Source organism: Strigops habroptila, chromosome 2, assembly GCF_004027225.2.
Source record: "Strigops habroptila isolate Jane chromosome 2, bStrHab1.2.pri, whole genome shotgun sequence".
Taxonomy (NCBI): Eukaryota; Metazoa; Chordata; class Aves; order Psittaciformes; family Psittacidae; genus Strigops; species Strigops habroptila.
The window spans coordinates 118,827,719-118,850,113 of record NC_044278.2 but is presented as its reverse complement, the minus strand read 5'-3'; the positions used below and the strand labels follow the sequence as shown (position 1 = coordinate 118,850,113).

The 22,395-nt window shown below is 43.0% G+C and overlaps 1 protein-coding gene across 11 annotated transcripts in view; it reads right to left on the bottom strand.

Annotated features, from left to right (window-relative positions):
• The window catches only part of TENM4 (teneurin transmembrane protein 4), a 1,610,848-nt gene that overhangs the window by 209,444 nt on the left and 1,379,009 nt on the right, over positions 1-22,395 (bottom strand). For all 11 annotated transcript variants that reach the window (XM_030476261.1, XM_030476262.1, XM_030476263.1 and 8 more), the window contains 3 exons: positions 13,467-13,719; positions 8,322-8,420; positions 6,004-6,239 (listed from right to left, as the gene is read on the bottom strand). In XM_030476261.1, coding sequence (XP_030332121.1) covers positions 6,004-6,239; positions 8,322-8,420; positions 13,467-13,719 — 588 coding nt within the window. The remainder of the gene's footprint in view (positions 1-6,003; positions 6,240-8,321; positions 8,421-13,466; positions 13,720-22,395) is intronic.

The window sequence follows — 22,395 nt, the reverse complement described above, 5'->3', positions numbered from 1 at the left end:
CTCATTTCTCTGCTGATCACTATCTTGTGTACATGTGCTGCATTAACAACTAAACACCTTTTCTTGGCCACGTTGGGCAAAATGTGTAAGTAACACTCCTTAATGTAGCTATAGTGAGCTACATTAAGTGATCTATCTGTGTTTTATGCAACACTGTCTCTGTGTGAATGTCAGAACTGGAGCTGAGGCATTCGAGTGATTCATTCTGGATCTGACCAGGGAAAGTTTCTTTTGCCAGACTCCCGCCGGCAGCTTTCCCAAGCTAAGTGCTACTCAACCAGCCCCTTGTAAACTTTACACACAGCAGCTGCCCTCACTTGTTCCCTAACAAGAGTGAAGTGTGACTGAGGCTAACACAAAGCCCCGCAATCTTCCCATCTCTCTGCTACGGAACAAATGATGCAAAAAGATTCCTGTAACTCCATGCTCTTTCGAAGGATCAGCTGGATGTTCCCGTTGATGGCACCTCTCCATGGGGCTGAGACTATTTTCATGTCTTTGCTTCCCTGAGATAATTTATAGGAGCAGAATTTGGAGCTCAACAATGAAAAAGACAAGCTGATCATTCAGAACTGGACTGAAGGCTTAACATCTGCCTTGATGTATATTCTGCCTTTAGCCAGGTCAATCTCCAGAGTCAGGAATATATAGAAATACAGGCAGACTTTTATAGTCCAGCTCTTGTTGCAGACACTGGGACCAATGCCACCAGCTCTGAGTGCACTTGAACTAGTGCTAAAGTAAACAGAGTTGCTGCAGTTTAAGAGGAGCATGGGCACGAGAAGAATAAGGTATTTCCCAAATGTCACTGGGTATGAAAGAGCTAGATGTCATTTAAACTGTATGACTTAGTGGCACTAACCATGCTTGTACGCATTTGGTACAGTAAGAGCCAGCTTTAACAGAAAAAACCCACATATTTTACTGTAAAAGACCCAAATGATAGTGCTGGGTCATGATGATGGTCCCTCTCAATCAATATCCTAAAACGTAATGTTTCACCAACATTTATAGTACATAAAATGACCTACTGAGAATGCCATAGCACCTTTCAGACTGGATCTGGCAGTTTTATAGATAAAGGCTAAAATGAAGTAAATGAGACCCAAAAGTTACTAAAAGTGAAGCATATGCAGTAACTTTGTGAAGATGTGAAAGAACCATGAAAGGACCTCAAAGCTCCTCCTTAGTTAACAGACTGATTTCATAAAGGCTTTGCTAGAACAGACTGTTTAGTTACCATCCCTGCATTTCATCCAAGATAAGATGGAAATAGAAGACTTTGAGAGATCCTTGTAAATCAAAAGAACAAATGGCAACAGCAGCAAAACAGAACCTTATCTGGGATCAGAAAAGAAATATTAAATAAAACAGAAAATGAAAGAAACTTGCTGGCAGGACAATAAATTGGTTTATATTTTAACTTGAATAAAAACCTTAATATGAAGGTATAAATGTAGGTTAATAGATATCGCTCATGTTTAATAATTAAGCATCAGCAACTTTTCCTATTGATCTCAAGTGGCATGTAAATACCATGGTAATTGGTGTATTACACATCCAGAGCTAACTACTTGGATAGATAAGAGCTTTGGAGAGCTGCCTTAAATTGAGTTTATTACATAGAATCAAAGAATCACAGCCCAACTGAGCTCCAGTTAGTTTTCAGGGTGATTCTTAGACAATAAAAAGACAGACACTTTATAAACACATCACAGTCCTAGCACAGTTTTACTGTGAAAGCATTTTGCCTGTAGCAAGCAACACTGTTCTTTAAGTGAAGCTGCATCTGCACGGAGTTCAAATGAGCACAGAGCTGAAAAGGAGAGAGAGCTCTGACTCCAATCAAACGAATGACTGTTTTGGCTCTGTAATATGTTTTCCAGCCCTAACTTTAATCTAAATCAAATGTCCATCTTTCTTGCTGTTCCTGCAATGCAACCACAGCACATGCTTAAGTATAGGAAAATTGCAAGTGCCTAACTACATCAAATTGTACTTCCATCTAGTCTGGAATCTACATCAGGCAGAGGAGAATACCTTCTGTTTCAGCAGAAAGGAACTATTCTCCATCACTAATTCATTTAGAAACTATTCCACGGATCTCGCCAAACAGCTGCTGGGCATGGAGATCTGCACAATCAAACAGGTCTTTTCTGTTTCTAAACTTGGAATTCTTCCCCCCAAGCAGTACGGGAATGTCAGAGATTCTTTACAGTGCTGTGCTAGGAGGTCTGGCATCTACCAGGTACAGAAACTGCTGGCAAAGTGTTTGGATAGCAACATCCCTTGGGGTATTATCTGTGCCATAAGACTCTCACTATGTATTAGCTGTCCATGGCATCAGACCCCATCGTATCCCAGCACAAGCCATGAAAATTGTCCTTGTTTGGCTGTCAGCTGAATGGACAGTCCTAAAAGGGGGAATTTAATTTTAAAGTGGTGTCTCTTCACAACCTCCTGCGACAGCAAATTTGCAGGTCAGTGACGAGCTGCTTAAAGAGGCTTTTCACTTCAGTGGTTCCAGCAGTGCCATTCCCACCACTTTAATGTCACAGCCCTGATCTGCTGCTGCTTTTCCCTTTGGTGTCCTCACCCCATGAGACAAGCTTCCGTGGAGCTCAGGAGATTTGCATAAGCGGCGTATGTGCAAAACTTTTGATGTGCATTGTCTTCACTGCCTCTGCATATAGGAAAAGGTGGCAACAAGTCAATCAAAAGCTGGTTAATTCAAGTGAAATCCAGCTTTTGGTGTTTAATGCACCCTGTTCTATTTTGTTTGTCATTATCTCTCCAGACCAGTGACTCAGCCCTGTAAAACCGTCAGCTTGATCACAGTGTTGACACATGATACCAGCCGTTCGGCTTCCATGGGCTCCATTTATGCCTCTTGTCCTCTCCTTTCAAACAGCAAGATACATGAACCTCAGACTATGAAATCCCATAAAAACTTTCATATAATAATCCAAACTCTGCCTTTTAGCCTTAAACCAATGATTTAGCAAAATGAACTGGCTTCAGCAAAGAACTTCAGGAATGACCCAGTGCCTCGTTGTTTCCTTGCAGCTCTTCCTGCCCTAACTGGTCACCCAGCAGAATTGTACCTGAGCATCTGTCACACAGAAAGCATTGCTAATAGCAGAGTCCCTCATTTATCTCCTGATGTCTGTAGCTCCACACACTTGTACAGGTAGGTAAGGTCTGCAATGGGTAGCTTCTAACAGTTAAACAGAGGACTAGGACATGCCTGATGCTGTGAAGAGCATCCTGAAGCTCTAGGCATTACTCTGAACTACTTCCATTAAGTGATCAGTACACAGAAAAATAGAGTAAATGCCAAGCCACTGCCATGGGATCTGATCCAAAGTCCATTCACTTAAATGGGAGCCTTTCAAATGACCCCAGTTTACTTTGGAGGATGAAAATGGTCATTAAAAAGATAATTTCTATGGTTGTTTTAACTAACAAGAGGACATGGAAAGTAGCCAAGTTCCCAACACTCATGAGTGGTTATATGCATTAGACCTTCTTACTCATGATTAAGTTATGCCTTACCACTCAAATAGTCCCCATGGCACTGAAAAGAACAAGATACTGCTTAAATGAGGACAAGTATAGAATCATAGAATCATGGAGTGGTTTGGGTTGGAAAGGACCTTAAGATCATCTAGTTCCAACCCCCTGCCATGGGCAGGGACACCTCACAGTAGTAGACCATGCCACCCAAAGCTCTGTCCAACCTGGCCAGGGATGGAGCATTTACCACTTCTTTGGGCACCCTGTGCCAGGGCCTCAGCACCCTCACAGTAAAGAACTTCTTCCTTATACCTAACCTGAACTTTCCCTGTTTCAGTTTGAACCCATCACCCCTTGCCCTATCGCTACAGTCCCTGATCTGTAAGAAGATGCAACCATGCAAATACAGAGGGGAAAGGAAGCAAAAACTGGAGGAAAACCACGAACTTGTTTTGCAACCAGACCAGGTTATTTAAAGGCATGAACCAATTCCTGTTCAGAACTGACAGTGTTTAAAGGAATGCAAAATGCCTCAGCTTAACTTAGCGAAAGTAGAACCATTCTGACCCCCCGATTCAGTTTTTGTCTCCTGGTTTAGGTGATCCAGTTCTCACCCGTGACTTGACAGGATGTAGAAAATAATTACAAATGAAAAGGTTATTCATAATTTTTAAATGAGTTAATTAGTAAACCCCGCCAGAGTCACTCATTACAGTAATTAATAATTGATTATACTTGAAATTAAACACAATTTTTCATCAAAATCTAATTAAAGAGCTGCCTTTTTGCTTGTTGATTAGAACTCTGGGTCTGGTAGAGACAATCTTGGCTAAATATGTTTATGCTGAAGTGAAGCATCGAGTTTGATTTTTAATAATTGATAGTTCCTTTAGAAATTAGTAATTATGACCCATAATTACAGCAGTTCAACCTGATCAGCATTCCTGGCTCCTCGCCAGCCATCCATGGAGCCCAGCAAAGGCCATGGAATATATCTGTATTAAAAAACAGGATGGGAAAGCACTCAATGGACCTACCTTTTCAGCACATTAACTGGGATTTTAAACAGGAGCTCGAGCTTTTCAGGACTCTGGAAAAGGGGTTTAAGTTGGGGAATACCGAGCGGCATTCCAAACTCTTCTCCATCTATCAAACACCTCCTCTGTCAGAATGAGCAAGCACCGCTACTTTGAGTTATAATAATACTCCTCTGACACCCTGAGATAATGTCCAAAGGAATCATGTTCAGGGCTTAAGGAGAAGAGCAGACAAATGAGAAAGGCGAGTCCAAACGTACATAGCAAATGATGAAAGTTGAAGTGCACATTTCATCAAACTGCTGCTGATTTCAGCTTGGTTAATTAATCATTCCTGCTCCTCTTCCAGGAGCACATAAAAGTGACCGGAGTATGATGCAAGGCAGGAGTGGAAAAGGATCAGTCATTAAAGAAGTGTACATAAAAGGAACGCAGGAATAGCAATCCTTTGTGCTAGTGCTAATTATACTCATGTGAAATGAAAGAAAAAAATCTTTCGATCCAGGCTCAGATTTGTAATTCTAACCACAACCTTTTATAGATCATTAGTGTACAGGAAGCCAGAGTGAAATCAAAAAGGCTCATTTGTGCCATGAGAAATGGGCTTTTTTTTTTACCTGTGATCACCTCTGTGTCTGACAACCGGAGTTTGTGCCACTGACAGTTTAAACATAAGTCTAGGAACGGATCGTTGAGAGACATTTGTAACACAAATGTCAAATCGAACCGAAGACAAATTAATGGTAACACCCCAACTTTACAGGCTGAAACCCACAATTTTCACTTCTAACAGTTCAATTACTTTTCCAACAAACACTGAGAATGATTTTTTGCAATGAACACTGACAATCCTTATAAACCAAAGGAATTCAGGTCATGTAGAGCTCAAGAAAAATCCCCTGTTCTCCTCCTACTCAAAAAAGGCCCTGTTGGACCACAGGCTAAACTCAGTCCTTCTCACCCTCCCAGTCACCCTTGTGAACATCAATATAGTTGGTTAAATGACTACGATGTGGCACCAAAACGTAGAATAAACCTGCATTTCTGTGCATCAGGATCTTGGTTCTGACCTTGTTCCATCAAAGTCAACAGTGGAGAACTCCCATGGACCTGGATGTGACTGGGACACAGACTTCACTGACTGCTTTAATGGGTTCTGCTGGTGGGTTTGTCTCACTCCAGCTACACCTTCCTATATGTAATGGCATGAAAACAGTTCATGCCACTGAAGGGAGCTTAGTTTTACTAAGCTCCTCTGGCTCTATGTTCTTCATGACATGCTAGGCTCCCTACCATAGCACTGCAACCACAATTAAGTCAACAGAGACCTTATTTCCCCATCCCTTTATACCACAACCTTGACCCTCTGCTTCCCAAACATTAGCATTATGGGTGGTTTTGTAAAGAAATGAAAGAAAAGCAAAGAAATAACCGAAAGAAAGAAGCTTACCTATGAAATAGGCCAGCAGGATCACCAGCGTGACTGAGATGACAATGGCACTCAGGGCAGCACATTTCCAGTTACAGTACTTATAGGGTTTCTTCAGGTTAAAGGCAGGCCTAGAGAAGGTACTTCTGGGAAGGGGCCTAGGGGGAGGTGAGTACACAGTGCTGGACGTCAAGGGATATCCCGGCGACGTTGTACAAAAAAGGGGAGAAGTGCCTCCAGGTTTGAACAGGAAGTGCCTGAGGGAAGAAAGACCAACAGCAAGTGATTCCTCACACCAGTCGAAGCTGAGGGAGATGTAGGGTGGGAGGATGGCGACTGCTGCCGGGACGAGGAAAGCAGCTCCACACAATGCTGGCTACGGACATGGATGGCATGCACGAGAAGAGAAAGAATCAAAATCAAACTCGAGTCACACAGAGTAAAGGAAAACAAAAGAGAACGAAAAAATCCACAGCGCCAACAATGCCACAGAGAACTCTTCAAGGGCAGGAGTCCCCTCTGTGGAAGAGCTGGCGTTAGAGTGAGATGAATACCCCAAGCACAGCTACGACAGACTGGTGGCACGGGCAGCACCGGGGGCCTGCTCACGCTCCCACAGAAATTCCCTATGGAGACTGAAGGGAAGTGTAGGTCGGGTTAAAGAGGGGAGGGTGTTTACCAATTCATTGATCACTGCATGAGAGCGTTTTCTGGGGGATGGCATCGGTGAATGGAGATGGGGAAAGAGAGCTTAAGCCATTCCATAGCACCCAAATTGTCACAGAGGGGAATATTCACACTGTCCCCGCACAGCAAATTTAAGCGTGGGACAATGGCATGGCTAAAGGCATCAAAGCCCAGAATTCAAGTGCTGTGTGTGGCTAGTGGGGAGAGGCCCCTGCTTGCAGAACGCAGTCCAGAGCACCTCAGTTTGATGCCTGCCTTTAAGAAGTGTGAATTACTGTCAAAGGCAACAGCGTTTCCTGTCCAGTGACACGTTGGGAGGCACCGTATTTTGCCCATCACTACAAATGCAGCCTGAGAGCCAGCCTATGAGGACCTTGGGTGAGGCTCATGAAAGTCAGCACAAAAAGAACCCACTGCAGTCCATGAGCTCCTGAAATGAGATGTCCCAATGGGAGTTCTTTCCACAGGAATCCTAAATGAAAAACTTCATTTTGGTGGGACATCATGAAGTACAAGGCATTTAAATTCCAGGAATTGAAACGTGGGGAAACAGATCTGACTCGCCTGTCACCATGCTGATGTGAAGCCAAAATGCAGCTTGTGAGGACTGAGGAACAGCCCCAGTGCAGTTTGCACCTTCTGCTGTGGTCTATAGGGCCAGATTTGCAGGCAGCACAGATGCAATCAGCATGGATCCATGGGAGTCAGTCAAGCCAGTGCATTATACCAGATGAAGACGTGACTCTTATTTTCCCCTCGAAGCCACTTGTCACAGGGGGAAATGTCACATGCAGCAATATCACCATGCAGAAAAGCCACTGATTCATGCAAAATAAAGAAACACATAATTCTCCCACATAGGTGTTTGTAGTATTACAGCCATGGGTCTATTGGTACTTCAAGCATGACTGCTGAGCAGTAAAGAAAGATTCATTATTTCCACTAATGCTCTACATCAAAACATTCCTTTTTCCAAAGACTCAGATACTATCCTGTGTTCTGGAAAGTATTTAGGCACAGATGTATCTGTTCAGAGCAAAGAGGTACCTGCAGTGTTCAAGAACATCAATTAGATCTTCAGTTAATGATAGCTACCAAATTAGAAAGTACCAGCACAACGAGGTCAACAGTTCTGGCACTAAGTGTCAAGTTCAAAGCTGCTTTTGACTTAAAAGTTAAGTGAGCAAATGTTAGGTAAAGATGCCAGAATGGGTGGTTAAGTCAAAAACAAAGGCTTGGCTTACACACACCACTTACAGACACTTGTAAGATAAGATACGTGGCAAATATCAGTTTAACAATGAAGTATCAGGCTGCTGGCACAATAACGGTTTAAGATTCTTAAGAAAATTAACTTAATCTTACTTTTTTGGGGACTCAAAATTGCTGTAGGTACTTCTTGCTAATGACATGACTTTCAAAACGAGGGAAAAAAGCAAGCAGCATGCTGTGGCTCACGAGCATATTAATGAATCTGCCATTAATATGTACAGGACACAGTGCTCCAAGCCTCAGAACCTCAGTTTTAAAGCCACCTTGGAAGAGGCGAGCAACGGTGTTGCCCTTAAACATCACTGATATGACCAAATGCTTTCATGCAAGGATCATAATGACTGTACAGTAAACAGGAAGACCACGGAAGTGTCACATACCCATCATTGTAAGCACCGTCATGTCGGGAGGAGGTGAGAATGTCCATCTCAATGAGGTTGTCCTGCAATGTCTCTAGGAATGTCTGCTTTGCTATGTTTCTACATACATATGGAAACATGAATGAAGCCAGTGAGTCATGCATATATGAAGTGTGATCTTATAAACCACAATGGTTATAGTGCAGTTGTGCATGGAATTAGAATGATGGACCATATATTTATATGTATAAGATGCTACACATATACATATATTGCTTCTAAGTGTTCACTTCTCCCTCTATACACTATATATATGCATATACACACATATAAGCACACATGCCCATGTGCATGTATAAAGTAAGTTGATGTATTTGTTCATTTCACATTATTTATTGCCAGTGACACACAAGACTGGATTCAGAAGAGCAGACTTCAACCCAGAGCAGCTCTCACCTTGCTACACTCCTGCAGCCAGGCTATTGTTACTTTGAAAAGGCACAGCACAGCATCCATAGCCCACTGTGGTAGTACTTCTATCTAACATCCTTATGGATTTCCAGTGCAAATCTGCCACTCCTTTGCTTAAGTTTCAGGTTTGCATTTGAGAACTTTAGAGTTACCAATTTGATTAATTTCTTTGCCACTGTGGAGCTGTAATTTGCTATTCAGAAGTTTCAAAATGCCCAAGATGAGTATTCCAAGTAATAGCCTCTCAGTGATAAGCAGATAAAAGCTGGAAAATAGCTATGCTGTAACCCAAATTCCAATATTAGAGTATTGCCTGTAATATGACTAATACAGGCAACAGATATTTAGGGCCTGCAGGTGCAAAAGCCTGGTTTTGGCTTTGCACACAACAGTTGCATTTTGCAGTCCTGGCCTCTCTGGCAGGTACTTTGATGAGTCATATTTTGGTCTGTATATACTAAATAGATTTGTACTTTTGGAGGGGAATAGAAGGAACATAGAGAATTAAGTCAGCGGCACAGCGGGGAACAGACTGTGTTGTTCTCACCTCCAGGCTTGTTTCTCAAGACCTGGCAAAAGAACAGTCCTGGTCTTGCCCATGTCTGTTTTCAGCATCAAAACTGAATCTAAGCCTGAATGTAAATGAATTCCCTGGCCAGAACTAGGACCAGGAACATAACAGCATTGTGACACTTTATCACTTAGGCAGGATTAAGCGCTTACACGATATAAGTGACATGATGTGAACTCAAATGAGAACTCCTCTGTCAAAGAAACTGGGTTCAGGTAACATGCTATACCAAGAGAAACCAGCTCTGTCACATTATACAAGCCTTGATATCGTCTCTTCTAAATCATCCTGAACCTTAATTTTCATTTCTATCTCCTCTTCTTCCTGCTGTTAATGCCAGCACTTGTTTAGCTCAACTCACTGCTTTTGGAGGCCTCTGGGCTGTTGTGACAGAATAGATCTACTCCTTGATCTGAAGGAAAGTAAAATGATTCCTATTCCTAGCTTTGGAGTAAAGTGGATCGACATGCATGAGCTGTGTGCCATAGCACTTGAGACATCAATCCATTCCCAAGTGTTTGCTGCTTCCTCACATTCCCTGGGAATGCAGGAAAGGTTGGATGTGGAATTCAATGCAGAAAGAAGCAACGTGTGTGCATGCACTGAGCACTGAATGGGTAAGAGGCAAGGCATGTAGCAACACACCAATCAATACAAGTTCATCAGCAGTTAAAATCCATGTCAAACCAGTTCCATGAATTTCAGTTGTCAATAAAATAGGGTTAGATAATCAGATCATGTATGGTTTTGTCACAGAGAGGTCGCTGGGTCACCAGGATGATGAATGCAGGACTGTCCTCGCTGAAGGCTGGGCAGAGTCTGCTCCCTTGGACATTACCTGTGAATAGCTGTCTAGTTACACACCACTCTCCCTTCTCATTATGAGCTGTGGTGGCAGAAGCTGACCTTACATGATTATCACATGAAATTCCCTGGGAATGGAAAGCTGTTGGTTTGTCAACTAGACGTCCATCTAGTTGGCATTTATTTGCTCCTGCAAGGTCAAGTGTAAAGGAACAGAAAGGAGGCCACAGAAGAAAGAAGAGTGAGGAATATATATGGGGGGAGCTGACTTACCTGTCAGGAGTGACTGCTGAGCAAAGATCTTCTCATTAGAACCTTGGGAATATATTGCTTTTAAAGCAACGAAAAAGGGAGGAGAGAGGAAAAGAAAGAGGAAAAAGGAGAAACAGAGAGAAGGGAGTAACGGGAAACTCATGAAAAGGAGGGAGAGAAGAAGAGGGGCTCTTCCTCTTGCAACATAAAAAGTTCCCAGATACAGGATATGCTGATGGTGGTGGTTGTATACTTGTGCTCCACATCTCTGCTTGCCTTTGCATGACAGTGTGGATATTTGCAGGCAGTGACAAACCATCCTAAATTCCCAGTTCTGAATATTGCCTGAGTCCAGGGCAGTCAAAATGAGGCCTCTTCCCCTTCTGGGGTGATAAATCTCTGACTGTAGGCACATTGCACAGCCTGTGACAATCCCTGTTTAAAAGATGTAGCTTTTTCTTCATGTTTTCTCTCTCTGTTGACTAATATGGGATTTAAAAAGAAATGGATATTCAGTGGAAATACAATTCCATTTTTGACATGAGATTACTCTAATCTCCTATTGCTATACTTCAAAGGCCTTAATTCTTGGATTAATGTCTTTTGGCCAGGATTTATTTTTTTACATATTGGATGTTTTATTCTCTTAGGTGAAGGTTCTAACAATGTTTGCAGTGGGGAAGGTCATCTTCATGGAGGAGGTGGAACTGGGTATCCCAGTTTGCTAAACAGCTCTGAAGCCTGGTCTTTGGTGCCTATAGAATTCCCACTGAAGGAAATGGGAGACCTCTGTGTGCTGGAAGAGCAGGCTATGGGAGTGGAGATCTGTCACAGATTTACTGCATCTCTGCAGCCCAGCCTCTTTGCATTGTGACACCCTTAGAACACATTTTAAGTTGTTAATGTTGTTTCGTGAAGGAACAAAAGCCTGTCAGTCACGCTCCATAAATGTGCTCATTTGCTGTTTGGCATGAAATCAGACATTCTTTTCCAACATGTCTAAAGGAAAACTGGGCAAAATGACACCATTCCAACCAGTGTGTCAAAAGCCAAATCAGTCTTGAAAATACCATTAATAAAATGGTTTAATTGAGGATCAATTACAAATGTGGCGGATTTGTGATGCAAGTGAAATCATTTGGTGATGCAGAAGATCTCTTCATGCAGGTAGACCTCCAGCTTCCAGTCTGGTTAACAGCAATAACATGGCCAAACCAACTTGTAGAAAGAACACTCTCCTTCAGATCTTGATAAGTTTTCACCCACAATGATTTCATGGGGAGTCTTTAAGGATGTACTCACTTCAATTTAACAGGAACAGCCCAGGACTACCCAGATTCTGTCTATGAACTCCTGCATTAATTAAGATGTATTAGAGTTATCTCTCTATCTCCCTCTCAACTTGCCAATGGCATCACAAATGGGGGCAGGATGTTTTCAGCAAAGAGCTTTTATCTATCTCTGCCATTCCTCCACTGATCCACCAGCAAGGACATTCCTTCTCAGTTGTAAGGTTCTGAGAGACTCCCGTCAGGATGCGTTGACACTATTAAAACAGTGTATTATCTCCTCTCCAAAGAATTCACAACCTGGTTTAGAAGAGGGTACAGGGTTTCCTCCAGAATTACAGAGAATTAGTCACAAAAGGGCAGCAGAAGTATTTCTTAATGTCATTAAGGGGGGCCTGAGTATTTCTTAATGTCATTTTTTACTTGTTTCTCAAAAGAAATAACACATAAAAGTCAATGCTTGAGTATATATACTTAAGAATTAGTAACACAATATAATTACTGAAACTGTTGCCAAATCACGCTTGCAGAACTTGCTTATAATTTTGCCTTAATCTTTTGAATCCAGTTCTTAGTTGGGTCTTTTTAATCAAGCACTCGTGGAGAAATGGATTATCCTTCAATGCCATGAAATGTGATGTTGAGGTCTGCTTGGGAAGTTTCAGAGGGCCAGCAGACATAGCTCATCCTCAGACATGCTCATTCTTACAAATCACTTTCTTAGCAGGAGCTGGCAAAACTGGGTACATTTTGTCCCAGGATCAAAATGAGATTCCCACAGGCAGGAATGTGACAAATTCATGGCTCAGTTTGCAGTTCGTGTATGTTTTTTGTTGTCTAAAATCTTTATTGTTGGTTTGAGAAGTTAAGAAAAATGAGGGGGAAAAAAGGCAGATAAGTAAGTGCATCATGTTAGGCTTTGAAGACTTCTCTCCAGACTGAAAAAGACGTCACAAATGACTCCAGCATCTCCAGTGGTTTCTCAGTAGCAAAGAAAATGGTGAAGCAACACCTCTGGAGGATGCCAAAACCAAGTTTCAAGTGGGACAGCAAGAAGTGGAGCACTCACCATCGGATGGGAGGACTGAGGCTGAGGGAGGATGACAACTCCCTGTTCCAGAACCTACATAGGACCTAACCAAAGTGATGAACTAGAAGAACGCTGTGCATCCTTGTTGTACACTTCATGTGCTGCATAGGTGGAAAAGAATTGAAGAGCTAAATGGAAACACCACTAGTTGACTGATGCCCTGCTACCTGGTGTTTCATGCTTGTTGGAGCAATGTTGTAGGGTAGTAAAATGTTGAAACTGACCTCTCCTCATTAGGTAAAACAAGATCAAGCTCCTGAATGATGTACTACAGAAGTATCTGCTTGATGAGGCACAGCTAGAGGGCTGAATCTTTTCAATGTATTGACTCATTTCAGTTTCTTAAATAGGATATTGATTTATCCTACCACATAGGAAGAAAAGACATTAAAGGAAAATAAAAGAAAGAAAACCAAGAACATTTTAATCTATGCTCCCCATTTTAAATGAGGAAAATAACCTCATGAGCAGCTGTTAAAGACAACTCTTTTAGTTTAGGAAAGAAGAGCACTTTCCCCTTCTGCTAGTCCAGATAAAAAGACACAAGGAATAATAAATACAGCTCAAAATACATAAGCCAAACACCAGGTCATAAAGTGCACAGTTAGCTATACAGATGCGAGCATTTTCCATAACATCCTTAGCACACACAGTCAGAACATTGTGAAGTAGCAAAGAAAATGACTTACCTGGTCTCCAGTGGGATGTTGCTGTTGAGTAACCAGTTGTCCTGAGCATGGGCTGGCTCTTGAGCACTGGCTGGTTGTTCTCCAGAAAGAGAGTGGTCCGTAGGAGCTGGGCTGGGGTTGCTGCGTGGAGTGAAGTTCCCTCTGTTTAGGGAATTGATGGAGGCCGCGTGGTGTTGATTTGGGGTGTGAGCATGAGATATTGGAGGTGGTGGAGTTCTAAGTCTCGAATGATTTTGAAGATTTGGAGGATGATCTAAAACGTAAGTAAAATATCTTTAAGGTTCCCGATTTGAGTTGTTCCATACGGCGCTTATTTATGTGCAGGCACTTTAAAGGCTGGGACGCCACATATCCTAAATCAAACTCAAACCTTGTTCCATATGCTCTAATGACATATGTATTGATCCTCCAGCCAGCTAGAAAAAGAGTTGGGTTTCATGCCCAAAAGTTCTGAAAGCTTAAAGCACTCCAAAAAGGCCGTCCTGACAGCCAAGTTAACTCCGATGAACAACTACAGGTTGCAAACTGCAATCTATCTATGACACTGATTTGTGATAAAGCCTGAAAAATACAAGCAGCCTGGATAGATTACACTTGAGAGCAAGTTTATGATGGATATAGAGCTCCCAGTGAAGTTTGTTCTGCCAGTTTTACCCGAGAACTTTCAATAGTTAAGTCAACAAGACTGAGAACACATTAAATCATAGGCGGGAGTTTAGGGAAAGCCATAAAACTATGTGTCAGGGTTAGAGAATTTAACAAAATCCAATAGTTTGTACTGTTAAGAGATGTACTCCAACGGAGTAAAAAATGCATGTGGCATAAAAACTTGAGGTGTGAGGAAAATGAAACAACATATGGTGAAGAAAGATAGAAAAATCAGTGATAGGGCTATTTTGAGAAAACTCCAAGTATTTGTTAGCCAAGAGTCTGAGGGAAGGCAGACACTTAGGAAAGACCAACCTTGTGCTGGTTATATTTGTATTTTTATGCTTTTTGAACTAAAATCAAGGATTTTTTCCCACATGTTTTCTGGAAATGAAGGAAAACTAAATTATTTGCTGGAACTGGAGGGAGATTGACAGTTCAGTGTACTGTATATGGGAGACAGGAAACTTATTCCTCTCTGATTTTAGTAGGTTCCTGCTTGTAAGTCATTAATACACAACAGTTATCTGATGCCTTATCTGAAAAACAGTGTATCCTGTCAATCTAAAACCAGATTTGTGTATCATGAAAAACTAACACTAAACAAGTGATAGGACAAAGGGTGATGGGTTCAAACTGAAACAGGGGAAGTTCAGGTTAGATATAAGGAAGAAGTTCTTTACTGTGAGGGTGCTGAGGCGCTGGAATGGGTTGCCCAAAGAAGTTGTGAATGCTCCATCCCTGGCAGTGTTCAAGGCCAGGTTGGACAGAGCCTTGGGTGACATGGTCTAGTGTGAGGTGTCCCTGCCCATGGCAGGGGGTTGGAACTAGATGTGTCTCACACATCTTTATATTTTAAGTGTCTAAACAGCCAAGAGGATACACGGGTAGTGGGAATGCTTTCTCTGTTCCTCCTCTGAATCCAAGTCCTAATCCAAATTTCAAAAGACTCATTAAATATCCTGGTAGTTTGGATACCATTCATTGTCATTTAGGACTATGTATAGTTGATTCACATCTGAGCTCTCTAATTAGAGAGTAAATCATAAAATCATAGAATCCCAGACTGGTTTGGGTTGGAAGAGACCTTAAAGCTCCTCCAGTTCCAACCCCCTGCCACGGGCAGGGACACCTTCCACTAGAGCAGGTTGCTCCAAGCCCCTGTGTCCAACCTGGCCTTGAACACTGCCAGGGATGGGGCAGCCACAGCTTCTCTGGGAAAAGTCTGTGCCAGCGCCTCAGCACCCTCACAGGGAAGAGCTTCTGCCTCAGAGCTCACCTCAGTCTCCCCTCTGGCAGGTTAAAGCCATTCCCCTTGGCCTGTCCCTCCAGGCCCTTGTCCAAAGCCCCTCTCCAGCTTTCCTGGAGCCCCTTTAGGCACTGGAGCTGCTCTAAGGGCTCCCCTTCAGGAGCCTTCTCTTCTCCAGGCTGCCCCAGCCCAGCTCTCTCAGCCTGGCTCCAGAGCAGAGCTGCTCCAGCCCTCGCAGCAGCTCCGGGGCCTCCTCTGGCCTCGCTCCAGCAGCTCCACGTCCTTCTTAGGTTGGGGACCCCAGAGATGAATGCGAAAGTGGGGCAAATGGGTAAATCCTGGAATATGCATTAGGCACTCTATGAAGTTCTCCTGCTATGGGTTGACTTTCCCTAATGGAAACACCATTTTCAGACGGAGTCAGAGCCTGTTTCCAAAGATCTGCTATGTAAATCTTAATTTACACCCTATTATTGCGGACACATTGCAGATGCTATTATGGATAATGCTTTCGAATCAAGTAAAAATGTGTCATTTTCATTCTCTATTTGCATACCCTCTGTGATTTCTTTGCTAAGTAAAGACAGCACATCTATCTTACCCTGGTCTATGGGATTTTTCATGGGATTTTATAGCTTGCATTTCTTTTTTTCTGACATTTAGGAAGCTTTTCCTCTCTGAATATTTTTAATTCCATTCATATACAAATTGTGAACACTTACATTATGTCTGAGCATTTCTGAATTTCATGTACCTTGACTGGAATTAGCAATTATTTCCTTTCCACACAATCCCTTTTTCTTTACTTCTTCTCAAGTTAAGGAACTTAATTTCAGGCCAGGTTGGACACAGGGGCTTGGAGCAACCTGCTCTAGTGGAAGGTGTCCCTGCCCGTGGCAGGGGGTTGGAAATGGATGAGTTTTAAGGTCACGTCCAACCCAAACCTTTCTGTATTTTATGGACATTAGAAAGAAGGTGGATATTAAAGCACAAGGTACAAAATCTTCCCATTGAAAACTACTGCAGCTGTGCAGGATTTTCTTGGTGCAATAGAAGTATCGAGATTCTTACCCTCTGCAGCCACCAAAGATCCGATGGGATTTGCAAAGGATAAGGGAAGCCTACAAAGCAAATTCTTTCTTGATTTCCTACAATTGCAATTGACTCTTTATTTGCACATTTTCTTTGTAACTTGTTCCCCAATGTCTGATATAAAGTTTGTGGTTGTATTTCCCCACAGGAAGGAGAACCTTAATGCTGGATGCTGTGGCTCTCTTACATCATGTATGTGAATAAATCTTAGACCATGAGAAGATGCTTTGGTTATTCTGCTATATATTATATATAAATGCTGTGTATTTACAGCTGCTCAGGCAGCCCTGAATCTTTGCAGATCCTTCCATATAGGTGGGATACAAGGAAAGTCAGATATAGCTTTCTACATCTAACAGCAAGCCTTTATTGGGACAAGAGCACCACAGGGTTCAGGAGACTTTACAGAGGAGCAGGACACTGTGGTCTCCACACAAACTGTATTAGGTTCCCCAAGACCTTTCTTAACCAGCTATAAGGAAGTTAACTGGGACTATCCCTGGCAGTGTTCAAGGCCAGGTTGGACACAGGGGCTTGGAGCAACCTGCTCTAGTGGAAGGTGTCCCTACCCGTGGCAGGGGGTTGGAACTGGATGAGCTTTAAGGTCCCTTCTGACCCAAACCAGTCTGGGAGTCTATGATTCTATTTGTAAGTTATCTTGGCTCACTCAAAAAGAGATGATTTTCAACATTTTCCTTCTCACATTTTTCCTCTGTGGTTTCCAAAAAGACATGGAGTTAATAATTCTCTCTCTACTTTTTGTTGGGATGAAAACCCAGACATGATATTTAGAAGCACCAGCTAAGCTGACAAAGTATTGAGGAATAAACCAAACATCTCGTAAAACACCTCCCCCTCCCCATCCCCAGAGTCAAGCGACACAGTTTAGGGGATGATTTTTGTCTTGAAGGGACAGCAAAAGAGATCTGCAGGGACACCTCACACTAAACCATGTCGCCCAAGGCTCTGTCTAACCTGGCCTTGAACACTGTCAGGAATGGAGCATTTACCACTTCTCTGGGCAACCTGTGCCAGCACTTCACCACCTTCAAAGTAAAGAACTTCTTCCTTATATTTAACCCAAACTTCCCGTTTCAGTTTGAACCCATCACCCCTTGTCCTATCACTCCAGTCCCTGATGAAGAGTCCCTCTCCAGCATCCTTGTAGCCCCCTTCAGACACTGGAAGCTGCTCTGAGGTCTCCACACAGCCTTCTCTTCTCCAGGCTCAACAGCCCCAACTCTCTCAGCCTGCCTCCATACAGGAGGTGCTCCAGCCCCTGATCACCCTCGTGGCCTCCTCTGGACTCGCTCCAACAGCTCCATGTCCTTCTTATGTTGAGGACACCAGCACTGCACACAGTGCTCCAAGTGAGGTCTCACGAGAGCAGAGCAGAGGGGCAGGATCACCTCCTTTGACCTGCTGCTCACGCTCCTTTTGATGCAGCCCAGGACACGGTTGGTTTCTGGGCTCAAGCACACACTGAAGCCGGCTCATGTTCAGCTTCTCATCAACCAACACCCCCAAGTCCTCCTCCTCAGGCTGCTCTGAATCTCTTCCCTGCCCAACCTGTAGCAGTGCCTGGGATTGCTCCGACCCAAGCGCAGGACTTTGCACTTGGCTGAAGATGAAGTTCAACTTATAGAAGACAGGCTGGCACCGTGGAAGTCTAAACAGCTTCGAACTTAATGAACATCCCTGTAAGCCTCATTTTCTCTAATGGGTCTCCAAAGTGTGTCAAAGATGAAATATGTCAGTATTCAAACAATGAAATATTGGAAATCTGACTGAGAAAATCATCAACAGAAATCAAGTTGTCTTTGCACTGCCTTTGTTTTGTTTAGTTTTTAACATTAAAATGTCATTGACTAACGCTGGCTTGGTAACCACAGATAAAGCAGAGCTGAAAGATAACTCAGTTAATGAAGCTTGCACTTGGCACAAAGTGGAGTGCCTTGACAGAATCCTGTGAATGAAGAATTGAGCAACTGTGAACCATAAAAAGATGAGGAGCTCAAATGACAACATTGGAATAAAAGGTCTGAACCCCACGTTCCTTTTCCTTCCCTCATTCTTAATGAGTAGCACTGTTTTGAAATTAGTCTATATAACAATTACACTTTCTGATTCATTAGGTTTGGGGATGGTGTTCAGGGCAAACCTCAGAGTGAAAAATAGGTTCTCATCCTTTTTTCCCCCCTTCTCCTGTTCCTTCACACGTTTGTCATTTGTATGTCTGCTCATATTCAGACGGCCTGATGCCTGACTGGGTTTAGTACGGGAAAGATTTCTCTTTACTCACTGTACTAGTGCCAAGTGGAATGAATCACTCATTGCTCCCTTGAACTTAAACTCCACAGTAGTTGTGATGACTGACTCGGTGGTGTGACTTTGGGCAACTGTGCTTGTACCCACACGCAGAGAAATCCCACCCGTTGAGAGGAAAAGATCTTATTTGAAATAATGAACTCTGCATCCAACTGCCAGAGCAGCTCAGAGCCTTGCTTTAGCTCCAGGGCCATGTTTCAGGCTGGTGCAGATGCACACTCACAGCCCTCCAGGCAGCTGAGTTACCTTCAGCTCAGGGGGGACCTTTATCGCTCTCTGCAACTGCCTGACAGGAGGATGGAGCCAGGAGAGGGCTGCTCTCTGCTCCCAAGGAACAAGGGACAAGACAAGAGGAAACGGCCTCAAGCTGCACCAGGGCAGGTTTAGATGAAGATGAGGAACAATTCCTTCCCCAGAGGGTGCTCAGGCATTGGAACAGGCTGCCCAGGGCAGGGCTGGAGTCACCGGCCCTGCAAGTGTTCACACCCCGTGTAGCCGAGGCCTCAGTGCCGTGGGTTAGTGGTGGCCTTGGCAGTGCTGGGGAACGGTTGGACTTGATGAGCTTAAAGGTCTTTTCCAACCTGGTTGATCCTGTGATTCTAAGCTTCATCGACTCCCTATCCCTTTGGGGTGCCTTCACTCATTGATCTGATGAGCCACCTAAGGCCAGGTGGACTAGGAATTACTGAACTAGGTCTTCCCCCCTTGTAGGGGACAGAGCATTTGCTGTTCAAAGTGAGACAGCTTGCCCAAAGCAGGTTCCCTATCACACACACAGCAAGCCAATGACAGCATCTGCAAAGTGAAAAGCCAGCAGAATATTTAAGCCCCAATTTGGCAAATAATAGAAAAATATGAGGAGAAAAATCAGAATGTGAGAGATGCTGTCTGCTTAGGAGGTACCACATCAAGCTTTTCTCCCATTCATATAGAATCCAGCTGAACGTGCAACATCTGGACTAAGCTGAAGCAATGCACAAAGGTGGCACTTCTGACATACCAAGCAGGTCCATCTCAGGGCTGTTATTGATATTCTCCATTCTAGAGGAGAATTTCCTCCTTCAAGGAATGTCCTACAATATGGGACAGTCAGGTAGTCTAATGAAGAAGCTACCGCAGGATGGTGATAGACATGGAGTGAAAACAGGTCACTCAGTATTCAGATGATTTATCTGCACAGAGAGTTTTCCCTCACTAACACTGAAAAACTGGAATTAGTGGTACAATTTGAGGGACTGAATCTCTCCTTAAGAAGGATATACACTGTATTTGACTTGAAGAGTAGCTTCTCCTACTGTCAAGAAGAGCGTTTGCACCATGACCTGAAATACATCTTCTGCAGCAACATCTTGTGCTGCTGGTTTGCAAAATGCTAAGCCACAAAATGACACTGAATCATAAAAGAAAACCAAGAACGGATGTTTAATCTCCATTAGGCAACAAAACGACAATAAGGAAAGCTACCTTGATTCTTTTTCTCTATTTTATTTTAAGTAACAGCATAATAGGGAGCTGCTGTTCTACCAAGGACTCTCATCAGAGAAGAGCTTAGCCATCACCATGCAGTTGGAAACAGCGGTGTGTATGTGCTGGTTCTAGGTTCAGAGTCTTCATGGAATCATACAACCACAGAATTATTTGGGTTGGAAGAGACCTTAAGGCTCATCCAGGTCCAACCCCCTGCCACGGGCAGGGACACCTTCCACTAGAGCAGGTTGCTCCAAGCCCCTGTGTCCAACCTGGCCTTGAACTTTTCCAGGGATGGGAAGCTCTCAAAGTTGAGCTCTTTGAATCCAAATCTTTAGAGCCTTTTATCTCCTGGTACTTTACAAAGCTATATGCATAGACATGCAATCCACTGGTTTGATGGATGATTAAAACCTAAGAAAAACCTTTTTGTGCACACCTGTATTGAAAATCTGATGCTGTTGTTTCTTCAGCAAAATCCTACAGCATTGGAAACTATTTAATAGAGGAAAAAATGGCCAACACCCATGTAAATAGTCTTGAGTGTTCCCCTAAATGTGCAGCTTGGACATTGACTTTGCAATAAGCATTGCTACACTAAGTTGACAGCAAAAACGTTGCAGAACATAAAAGCTGAGGTGAATTTTCATGACAAGACAACCTATAGTGTCCCTGTGAGTGTCTCCAGCCGCTATCCAAAGCTATTTTAAACACTGTTGGTAAAGCTACATATACCAGGACCAGTGAAGAAAGACTTTGTAACTATCAAAATCAAAGCTGACCTCAAGCAGCTTACAATGTGTAAACCCCCCATGGCAGGGGGGTTGGAACTAGATGATCTTAAGGTCCTTTCCAACCCTTACGATTCTATGATTCTATGATTCTATAATGCAATCATTCTTCATCTTGCAAACAGACTGCAATCAGTAGCAAGTGGAAATGGGGGACCCTGGAACCACAGAGCAGATAAAATGGCACCTTGTTACTGAGGTATATTGGGTGAGGCATCCCTGCCCATGGCAGGGGGTTGGAACTAGATTATCTTAAGGTCCTTTCCAACCCAAACCATTCTATGACTCTATGACTGATAAGTCTAAGCTTTATAAACTCTGAGGACTTCATTCTGAAACATTTCCAGGTTATACCTATACATAAGTAACTTATTTAGATGAATTACTGCAAAAATCAGGCCCACCTGAATGATATATGTGTGTACATGTAAAACTAGTTGAAGCTAGGCCAGGTTGGACACAGGGGCTTGGGGCAACCTGCTCTAGTGGAAGGTGTCCCTGCCCGTGGCAGGGGGTTGGAACCAGATGAGCTTTAAGCTCCCTTCCAACCCAAACCATTCTGGGATCCTATGAAGCTCCACAGATCAACATTTCCTTGGCTTTACTGCTTATAAAACCCAACAGATAAACCAAATGAAGTGTGAACAAGCCACCTCCTCTGTATTTTTCTCATCAAATGTGTACATTACATGCAAACTTTCCTCTCAAGTGCCAAAGTGCCTTTGCAAAAGCAAAATATTGACCGTGGGGTTTGAAATCAATGTTTTGTTTGATGCTGGGCTGTCAAGCTTTGCCTGTATGTAGTCAACAAGAGCTCTGGGTGGTTGTGTTTTCATCAGTATGCATCTGATTGAATTGAATGCCCTACAAGTAATGCTTTGAAAAAGGTCCAGGTCATTGTCAAAGGATGATGCGCAGACTTTTAACCCATGGTGTTCATGACTTGACTTCATAAAAGGGAATCAGAGAGTAATAAAATCAAAGCAGAGTATTACTACTTAGACTCTCTGACAGTTTATGAAGAATCATTGCCTTAAACACAGGGGAAAGCAGAGAAAAAAGCCAGAATGTCTGGCAGAGTGTAAATGAGTTACTTAAACTTAAACAACATATTTAAGTTCTTAAGTAAGTTACTAACGTGGGAAGTAGCCTCTACAGTACCCAGCTAAGCAAATTTTCTTGCAGTCTTGCAGAATCTGAAAGGCTTACTGAAAAGGAACACTGCAGGAAAACTGCAACCTACCCCCTGAAGAACTGGGAGCCTGCAGCTCTCTTTTCTATATATGAGATGCAGGAAGTCAGTACTTCAGAAAATCCTCCAATGGTTTGTGTTGGAAGGGACCTTAAAGCTCAT